The following is a 9,329-nucleotide window of genomic DNA, read 5'->3' on the forward strand; positions in this document are numbered from 1 at the left end:
TGTGATGGTCGCCAATTTCAAAGATGCGTTTACATTAGAAATTTACTACCCGGATACTGTTGTGACTATCGACCTATACGACAAGGATTACTTCCACAATCTCGACCCGGACGCATGTGATCTGATCCACAGCGAGGAAGTACCCGTTTCCCGTCTGCTGCCGAACCAGACATCCTCTGTGATGTGTGAGGGCTGGTTCGACGTACCTATGGCTAGGCGGCTGGACGAAAGAGATCTGGTATCGGAGGAGTTGCAGCTGCCATCAGTAGTCTGCACGCAGTTCATTCTGAACATCGCGTGTAAGTTCTATGCGAGTCACTCGAGCTCGCTTACATTCGGCGGCGCCGGACTGGGAGCCTGCCTGCTGACGAGACCGAGACCGAGACCGAGACAATCGCGGGGCCTCGTTCACGAGACTTTCGACCTGATGGTCTTCAAAGACTTGTTTCAGCGGCTGCTCAAGTTGAAGAGAGGGAGGCTTCTGGGGGGCGCCAAGCCGTATGTCCACTCGATTCTTGACTTGCGCCGTCCTGGTCACTTGGTAGCCATCCTAGCAGCTCTCTGGTTGCCGTTGCGCGGAGGAGTCGGATCGTCTTTGCTGCTAGTTCTGGCGCTACTGTTGAGGTATCCGTACGACGTATGCACTGGCCCTATTGATCCTCCGCCTCCAAACAAAAAAAAGTCGCAGGCCGTAACTCCGTCAATGAACAGCCTTCTCAAGTGGGTTCGCCCGTGACCAGTGATCCAGCTCCCTGGCTTCTACTGTCTTCAACGAACGACTGGAGCAGCGCATCCTTGCAAGCCAGCATAAGCTCTCACGGACGGTGGTGCGTCTGGAGAAAGCGATAGTAAGACTCGAGGGGTACAAAGGCGACCTTTTGTGGGCGTCGAGGGTAGTTTTGTTCCTCGCGGCTGTACACCAGGCCCTTTCGGTGGAGTATGTCCTTATTAGGGCTTGGGTGCTTATTGCTGCTGTGTCCTCTATGTGCCTGATGCACAGGTGAGCGTCGGGGATGGTTCGAATCAGATTCGAGCTTTTTCGTATACTTCTATCCTTAGCTAGGGGGTACGTCAAGTACCTCCACCTCAAGCAGGGGCGGTAGAGGGAGGAATTTGATTTGTGTCAGATGTAATGGCAAGATTTATTCTCGCACTAAGGCGCTCCAAGGTCACTGAAGATATGCTTGTGGTCGTATCAGGACGAAACGTGAAGGAGCTCATTTCTGGTGGAAGTTGGGTCCCGTTACCAGATATCCGTAGTGCGTCTTCGGCCAGGTTGATGTAATAGAGCAGACAACTGAGATCATCACCCAGGCTGCTGACCCGGAACTGATCTCTGACAAAGAATCTTCAATTATGACGCAAGACGTCAAGAAACAAAAGCAAGCGTCCACGTTGAACAACCTAAACTTCTTCAAGGATGCAATTGACAAGACATCCAGATCTCTACCTCGGCCACCATTCAACATCATAGATGACAATATGGAAAGTGTGCTGATGCACCCCTGCAACTCGGCCCGCAAAAAGTCAGAGGAACTTCCCATCACTCGCTCCGGAACCATGGAGGATATGCGCCACGATATGAGGAAGGTTCAGCGCACTTTGGACCACCTGGACATCCCCAGAGGTCCGATTAACGAATTTCCCCGGATGTCAGATTGGTGGGGGTCAGTACGGGGCCGCGTGGGCTATCTGGGGGACATTCCGGGGGTAGGTACGTTGCGGCTGTTTATGGAGTCTCTTCTGTTTTGGGGTGGGGTTCTGGATGTTGTGGGTGTGTCGGACTGCGTGGTGCGATTGGGAGGCCCGTTTAACTTTCTGATACTCTTCTTACCAATTCAGATGATCGTTGTCATGCCATTAGTGCAACTTGCATTCGGCGTCGGGTCTCTAGCAGTCAGGGTGCTGCATCAACGTCTAATGGACGGAACTGAACATGAGAAAACCTCTAGCGACGACTTCGACAATGCGGAGCCTGATCACCTCATGTACTGGTCGGCCGCTACCCACTACAAGTGGAGTTCTTGGAGTCACCCCGATAGCCATTGTCCGGCAAGATTGGGGCTCACCCGTTGTTTGGACATGACTCTGGGACACCGTCTAAGAAGCCTCTCGCTTCTTATGACGGTACTGGCGTTTTTCCTCGCGGCCAGCGACGTGCTACGTGCGGTAGACATGTTCACAGTTGGTATTCGTGGTTCCAAAGGGTTGCAGAAGCCGCTTCCATTAAATGTCTTCGCGGGTCTGGACATGGATGCGGCTGCAGTTTTCGAGGCGGTGCAAGACCTCAAAGTGGAGCGCATCGCCATAGCGCTTCTGAAAACCGCAGAGCCTGTGCAGGCCACGAGCGTGCAGGCTGACGGCGCGTTCGACTTATCGGAAGCCACCGTCATGCCAGACAACTCAGATGTCGTCTGGATGCGCGCAATCATCGACATCGACATCCTTTGTGGCCAACGCCAGAAGACGTCATGTGTTTACCAGTCTGAGATGCCTGTTTGCGCCTGGAACTGGCCAGAATCGTCGTGCACACGCCACCACCTGAACTGGGAACAGAACGCCTACGGCGTACGCTCTCTCCAGTGGGAGGGGCTGCTGCGACCCTCAGAACGCTTGGACTTCTTTCGGCAAATTTCCGCCAACGCATTCCCTGGGAAAGGCGTTTCCTTCGAAGGGATGGTATTCCCAGATGCGGATGTGACTTCGCGGGCATCAGAGGCTGCCTTTCTGATCGGTGTGATACTGCTGTGGACCTTCACGTGTGTTGTGGCTGGCACGAGTGTTCTCAGATTCATGGCTGCTTGGATGACCTGGGTCAACCTCTCATTGCTATTCGTGATTCTGTTTGTCTCCTCCATACTCCTAACAGGCTGTTGGCTGAGTACTCACTTTGCCGTCTTTAGAGATGTTTCAATTATCCCCTTGAGTTGGGATGAGCTGCGGACCTTCATTCCCACGCATGCCATACCAGACTTCACATGTCCGCTCCCGGGCCGCTACGCGCTGTTCCCTCTGTCCATGCCGGCTTTCGCTGATGTTCTCAGTCTGTCCTTGACGTCCTCTTGGCTGATCACGGGCCTGCATATGCAGCGAGCCACGACGGCGCGGTCAACCATGCACCCGTTCAGCTTCGGGATGTGTCTGACGATGGCCACATTGTTATTCGAGGTACCATTCAAGGTGATTTCTACGTACTCCTGGTCCATTCTTGGGATGCAGCAGGCGTTCAATGTGTACTCATCCAGTGTCCCGCTTCCACAAATCAGCGGGTTTGCCCTGAAGCTTTTGAAGCCCCAATCCTTCCATCCTTTTCTGAACAACGTTTGGAACGTGGCTGCTCAGGCGGGAAGCCAGTTCGCATTTGACCCGAAGCTGGCCAGGGGTTACGTGGACGGGTTGCCTACCACCAACCTCATTGTCGCAGTGCAAGGTTCGTGGAAATTGTCGAGACTGATGGACGCTATGCTTTGCCCCTTCCTCGACCTTAAGCGAAAGTCCTGGTCGGTTCGGTATTACCGAATCCTTCTGTGTTTTTCCTGCGGTGTTTTCGGTTTTATCCTCTCAGTTGTCCTCCGTTATTCCCCCCCGTCGGTTCCAAGTTTGGTGATGTGGACCATTAGTCATTTGGTGGGTCCTACGGTAGTCCTGGCGCTGTGCTCCGCTGTTAATCACGCCCAACGAAGCGTGGTGGAAGCCATGCTGGGCTGTGTCCGATTGTTGGTAACTGACCTTATCGAGGTCCTGTTTGCCCTGCTGGTGGTGCTTGTCCCGCTGGCGCTGCCGGCCGAGCGTCTGGAGTGTTCCGTCACGGAGAGTTGCGTTGTGAATGATTCCAGCTGGATACCTCAAGGCTGCTGGACCTCTAGCACCGTTGCGCTGGTTCTCGTCTGCTGCCACTTGTTTCTATTCCCTACTGTCTGTGCCCTTCTGAGCCTAATTCCTAACAACGGACGTCTCCATAGCTGGGGAGGAGAGCCCAGCGTGCGGATGCGACTGAAGACCAGTGTACTGGGGCCCACCGTGTTCTTTGCTGGTCAAATATTCAAGCCGGACGACCTCTCCGGTTTCGACAGCGCTTCGGTTTATTGGGCCTTGTGTATGCGATATGCTGTACCTGCAGCGTGCCTCGCACTAATACAACAAGCTGTTGTGGACCTCAAGAATAGCGCCACTTGGGAGGCCCCACTGAGTCCGCTTAGCTCTACGATAGTGTCAGTCATTTGGTTGATATCTATCATAGGAATCACATATGGAGTTATTCTACCTCATCATTTCATGTGGATGGTACGACCGGCAACTAGCCATCGGGTCCCAAACGAGGTTGGTGACATAAGTCTCCTCTTGACCAACGCAAAGCAGGCAAAACACTATCACCGCGGAAGTCAGATTTCCTGGCGTGTGTTCGATTTCGTGAACACACCCAAGAATCTCCTACGACTAACAGAGGATTATCGGAGTGGCTTTGTCTCACTTGAAATTGACTGAGTTTAGCCCATTTTATATGGTGCTCTTTGCGCAGCTGGTAACTGGTCCCCCAGGCGCAGGCAAGTCCACCTACTGCAACGCTATGGACCAAATATGCTCTGCGCTTGACCGACCCCATATCCTTGTCAATCTCGATCCCGCCAACGATGGTGAGACTCTAGGCTACACACCTGACGTCGACATCAGAGAGCTGGTTACAGTAGAACAGATGATGGACTCCCGTGGACTTGGACCAAATGGCGCCTTGCTGGCTTGCATGGAGTTCCTCTGGGAAAATGTAGATTGGTTGGAGCAGCGGCTGACGGAGAGGACTGCTGACGGGTGCTACTGCATCATAGATATGCCAGGTCAAGTGGAATTGTACACATGCCATGACCGGGGTATCGTCCGCATTATGGAGCGACTGTGCTCCCACAAGCACCAATTTGAAATGCGGGCCACGTCAGTCCATCTCATGGATGCTACGCTGATAGCAGACCCCTTCAAGTACATCAGCGCGCTGTTAACCTCGCTTAGCGGGCAAGTCATGCTAGAACTTCCGCATGTCAATGTCCTCACGAAATGTGACCTCTTGGCTGAGGTCAGACACGACATGGCATTCAGAATCGAGTTCTATGCGGAGGTCGACAACCTGCACCATCTGTTTGAGTTAGAGTCATTGATGGGGCCTGGAGTCCTACGAGAACACCCCATACAACGGAAGTATGGGAAGTTTTTGCAGGACGTCTGCGAGCTGGTGACCGACTATAACATTATAGGATTTCAGTTACTAGACATCAACTCTAAAGAATCGATGCTCTCCCTGCTAAAGGTAATCGATACAGCCAATGGCTTCGCCTTCGGTCAAGCACTTCTGTCGGATCCCAACTGGGTAGGCACGGCTCGAGGCTTCAGCCCGGAAACCCTGTACGCTGATGTGCAGGAGAAATACCTGGACAGCGACTAGTGGCCGTTTTTCACAGCCACTGCGACGTTGGCAATGAAGGCTTCCAAGTGCCAAATGTCCTTGGACCCCGTATGTAATGAATGGCTCTGAATCGCATTACGTACAAGGACTCACGTAGTGCTGGGCGGCCTTCACGATATTTAGTCGCATCAAAGGATCTGTCTTGAACAGGCCGAGAAACCTCAGCATCAGCTTAACGAGCACGTCCTGGCTTGGGATGCATGATACCCACATCTCATAGAGCATTTCTCGGACTTCTAGAAGAGTCTTCGTGCTTGGTTGGCTGGCAATCTTCTGTGCTATCGATCCACATTGAGCCTCCCATGGAACGTCTCTGATCTGCTTGACGTTTTTGACGTTCCGAACCGCGGCTTCCTCCAACAAGAGGAGCGCGTTGCGTAGGTCCCGTCCGCTAGCTTTCGCTATGTCTGCGATCATGCACTGCAGCGTGGCGGAGCACTGCTCCTGTTGCCAGACGGATGCCAGCACCTGGCAAACCTCAGTTTCAGATGGCAACGGAACACGGATACAGTGGCAGCGGCTTCTCAGTGACGGAATTATGTTGGCCAACTCCTCGCAGTGCATAATAATCCGACATGTCTTGGTAAACCGCTCCATCGTTCGTCGCAGCGCCGCCTGCGCACCGAACGACAATGCTTCGGCTTCTCTGATCACAAGCACTCTGTAAGTGGGTGTCCCAGCAGCGCTATCCCCCGTAAGCAAGGAAGACCCGCAGTGCGATGCCATGTTTTTGACTGCTGTTTGCAGGTAGAGGCGGTCTTTAGTACCCAGATCCGAGATGGAAATCTGTGTATGGTAGAGGCTGGCGATGACAGACACCTCTGCCTTGCCGCTGTCTACCTTCAACGTCTGCTCGCTGACGGCGTTAACCTTTGGACCGTAGAGCTCTCGGAGCAAGGCCAGTATGCGAGTGCCTTTGCCTCCGCCGCTTGGCCCGTAGAACAGCAGGTGCGGAATGCTGCGTGTACGCGCGATGGACTCCAGCCGCTGGTTGAGGTCGCGGTGGCACGTCATGGAGCTGAAGGTCGTCGGTTGATGTTTGTCAATCCACAACATGTGCCGTATTTGAATTTTTTCGCAATCACATCGTAGAATGCTCAATAACCGCAGCGACTAAGCTGATTGTGGAAGCAAGGATGCCTAAATTAATGAGCACTTGGCAGGCATCGATGGGGCTTCGCGGCCAGTATACGAACGTGTTTACCACATCCGAGACGTGTGTTAGCACTCTCGCCACCAGACAGGAGATTGCGATTTCCAGAATCTCTAAAGATGACGTAGGAAATCTAGCAGTTGCAGGAGGTACTAGGCGAGGGTTCACTCCCACAGGGACGTCTTCTGGACTGGCCGTTGGGCTCTCCAGCACCTCCGACTCTCGCAAAATGTCGCGGTTGGATACTTGGCAGGTGGGACATATCCACTCACCAGATGTGACGGCGTGCTGTCTTCTTACGGCGTCAGGCCACTCCACCGACCCTACCGCCCCTTCCGAAGGGGTGGGCAAGAATGCCGACAGGGCCTCCAGCAGTGTGGAGATGCCCCAGGCGGGCTGCCAGGACTCGGGGTGGAAGGTGGTCGCCGAGAGGCAAATCCGCTTACCCACCTCGAATCGACCGTTAGGCGTCAGGAACACGATATCAGGAGGATGTCGCGGGTAGGTCGTCGGGAGCATCAAACGGCCGTGGTATATACCCCTATCAAATGCTGTCGCTTCAGGGCCGCGAATAGTAAAGTGCCACTCGTAAGGTTGCTCAAAGTCCACTGGCCTTGCGAACCAAGAAAGGGAACCAGCATTGCTTTCAATTTCCTGATACTCACGTATTATTCGGTTGAAGGCTGGGTTTCGTAGTCATTAGTCTTTCACCTTGCGATCGCCTTACTGGGGATGCTGAAGGCGACTCAGCCATGAAATTAGTAATTCCCTCAAAGAGACCTGCACGGTGCCTGCATTTATTCAGTTGATGGACTCATGTATTGGGGTACAACGAGAGATTCTTTCTTTTCTTGTTGCCTCTCTTGCCTTTCTTGGCGTACAGCTTCTGGTAGAGGTCATCTAACGCTCTTGCGCACTCGTACTCATTGAAGTTGGGTGCCCTCTCCAAAGAGATTCTTGTCTTTACCAGCCATTTAGCGATCTCGACAAGGTCGGCCTTCTGCACGCCGGCATCATCTAGTCGCCTCTGGAATGTGAATGACTTGGTGGCGTTTTGCTTTTCTTTGGCCTCACGAACGGCATCGAGGCACGTAGCGGCGAGAATTTTAAGCAAAGGTAAGCTCAACTCTCGCGCCTCCACCCAGGGTATTGGGAAGTCCAGGTTGAATAGAAGCGTCAATGCGTCAGACGTGTTGCCGCCTTCCCATCTCTCTTGCATCCATTCCTTCAAGGGGGGTTCCGTAGCACACACAGGGGTAAGCCAACCCTCAAACTCATCGTCGGAGACACAATCTCCGACGGGGCGCGCCTTCAGAGAGGGAAACTGTGTTACGGGTTTCGAAATGCAGGTGGTTACACGCCGTGGTTGTGAGGCCGCTTCGCCCAACGACGGAAAGTCGAACCCACTCAGATCGAACTGGGATCGCTCCTGCTGCTGCCGTTGCAGCATGCGGGAGAGTCGGTCCTCTTCTGCCTTCTCGCGCCTCATGACTTGGGCCTGGCTTTTCCAGAGAGCGGCACTGTACTCCTGATGGAACGCGACGTTCTGCTGTCGGTCGCGCTCAATATGGAGTCTGCGCTGGGTGTCGAAGTCAACGTTGCCAGCATTGCGACTTAAAGAGGGGAAGTTTGACACTTCAATCTGCTTCTCCTGTGGTTGTTTGAGTGGAATGCGGGGCATTATTTGCGGTTCTGGCGGGTTGTCGAAGACATCTACGCTGTCTTGACTCTCGAAAAAACGTTTCAGATTCTGATCCCGCGCGCCAGCCGTCACCGTTTCCACCTCGTGCATTCGACGGAGTTCCTCTGGTGACCAGTCCTCCGCCTGCAGCTTAGCAGCCTGAGCGTCCTCCACTGCTGGAAGGCTCGACGTGTCACCTGGTGTCTTGGGCGCTCTGTGTGTCTCAGATGGGGGGGTGGGCGAGTCTCTGATGGTGGTTGGTGGGGCATCTATTGCTTCGGTTGGAGTGAACTGGGACGACCAGTCTTTCGATTCTAGGTTCGCCTCCACTGCTGGAAGGCTCGACGTGCCACTTGGTGTCTCGGGTGCACTGGGTGTCTCCGATGGGGTGGTCGCTATATCCGCCAACTGGGCCGGGGTAATCTTGGTTGGCGAGTCTCTGATCGTCTCTGACACAACAGGGACGAAATAGTTGGTTGCCGAATTCCCACGGGAGAGCTGAGTCGAGGTTAAGGAAACATGACTCTTATATCTTAGGGCCTCATTTCGCAGGACAGGAAATACCACGTCACTGATACCGGGTCCGAAGTCCACAAGGAAGGTGTTCGCGTTGACCATACCCAAACCTGTGACCGCAGGGCGATCCTTCCGTGCCGGGGTTTGTCGTGTTGACCCCTGGGTTTTCTGGACACCGCAAGGATGGGGTATGACCGGTGTATCGGTCTCCACTATGGCAAGGCGCTCCGACAGTCCCAATTGGGTACTGGGCTCTCGGTGGACTTGCACATGTGCATCTATGGGAGCTGGCTGGTAGTTAGACGGGACCAGGTTGGTCTGGGAAGACACAGAACCAGTTGGAGACCTCAGAGCGCCAACCTGGTGAGCAAGGAGGTTCTGGGAAGACACAGAAGGAGAAGTAGGAGGGCTTGATTCGGGAGCCAGGACGTTCTGGGAAGAAGCAGAATCAGTCGGAGACGCAGTAGGGCTGGATTCGGAGTTCTGAGAAGCTACACCAGATTCGTGAGCCAGGAGGTTCCGGGAAG

The 9,329-nt window shown here is 53.9% G+C and overlaps 6 protein-coding genes across 9 annotated transcripts; 3 read left to right on the forward strand and 3 right to left on the reverse strand.

Moving 5' to 3' along the window:
- Positions 1-4: 4 nt before the first annotated feature.
- KVP17_004375 (uncharacterized protein) lies at positions 5-1,103 on the forward strand (the record flags this gene model as incomplete). Of its 2 annotated transcripts, XM_068522508.1 has the most annotated exons (3): positions 5-720; positions 749-1,000; positions 1,028-1,103. In XM_068522508.1, the coding sequence occupies 3 exons, from the start codon at positions 5-7 to the stop codon at positions 1,101-1,103; spliced, it is 1,044 nt and encodes a 347-aa protein (XP_068373178.1). The 2 variants fall into 2 exon arrangements, with proteins under 2 accessions (XP_068373178.1, XP_068373179.1); XM_068522509.1 differs by lacking the exons at positions 749-1,000; positions 1,028-1,103 and having other exon boundaries at positions 5-736.
- Positions 1,104-1,356: 253 nt separating this feature from the next.
- On the forward strand, positions 1,357-4,485 carry KVP17_004369 (uncharacterized protein; the record flags this gene model as incomplete). Of its 2 annotated transcripts, XM_068522495.1 has the most annotated exons (2): positions 1,357-4,211; positions 4,241-4,301. In XM_068522495.1, 2 exons carry the CDS (start codon positions 1,357-1,359, stop codon positions 4,299-4,301), a joined length of 2,916 nt encoding a protein of 971 aa, XP_068373167.1. The 2 variants fall into 2 exon arrangements, with proteins under 2 accessions (XP_068373167.1, XP_068373166.1); XM_068522494.1 differs by having other exon boundaries at positions 1,357-4,485.
- Positions 4,486-4,501: 16 nt separating this feature from the next.
- On the forward strand, positions 4,502-5,431 carry KVP17_004372 (uncharacterized protein; the record flags this gene model as incomplete). Its single annotated transcript, XM_068522500.1, has 1 exon — positions 4,502-5,431. One exon carries the CDS (start codon positions 4,502-4,504, stop codon positions 5,429-5,431), a length of 930 nt encoding a protein of 309 aa, XP_068373170.1.
- A 96-nt stretch (positions 5,432-5,527) lies between these two features.
- On the reverse strand, positions 5,528-6,508 carry KVP17_004386 (uncharacterized protein; the record flags this gene model as incomplete). 2 transcript variants are annotated; one of them, XM_068522526.1, is made up of 1 exon in its annotated part: positions 5,528-6,508. In XM_068522526.1, the coding sequence occupies one exon, from the start codon at positions 6,506-6,508 to the stop codon at positions 5,528-5,530; it is 981 nt and encodes a 326-aa protein (XP_068373195.1). The 2 variants fall into 2 exon arrangements, with proteins under 2 accessions (XP_068373195.1, XP_068373196.1); XM_068522527.1 differs by having other exon boundaries at positions 5,528-6,466.
- A 25-nt stretch (positions 6,509-6,533) lies between these two features.
- Positions 6,534-7,124, reverse strand: KVP17_004383 (uncharacterized protein; the record flags this gene model as incomplete). Its single annotated transcript, XM_068522520.1, has 1 exon — positions 6,534-7,124. The coding sequence occupies one exon, from the start codon at positions 7,122-7,124 to the stop codon at positions 6,534-6,536; it is 591 nt and encodes a 196-aa protein (XP_068373189.1).
- Positions 7,125-7,419: 295 nt separating this feature from the next.
- On the reverse strand, positions 7,420-8,904 carry KVP17_004393 (uncharacterized protein; the record flags this gene model as incomplete). Its single annotated transcript, XM_068522538.1, has 1 exon — positions 7,420-8,904. One exon carries the CDS (start codon positions 8,902-8,904, stop codon positions 7,420-7,422), a length of 1,485 nt encoding a protein of 494 aa, XP_068373205.1.
- Positions 8,905-9,329: the final 425 nt, after the last annotated feature.

Source organism: the organism of the source record quoted next, assembly GCF_019968985.1.
Source record: "MAG: Porospora cf. gigantea B chromosome Unknown PgB_NODE_55_length_52151_cov_128.237, whole genome shotgun sequence".
NCBI classification, from domain to species: domain Eukaryota; phylum Apicomplexa; class Conoidasida; order Eugregarinorida; family Porosporidae; genus Porospora; species Porospora cf. gigantea B.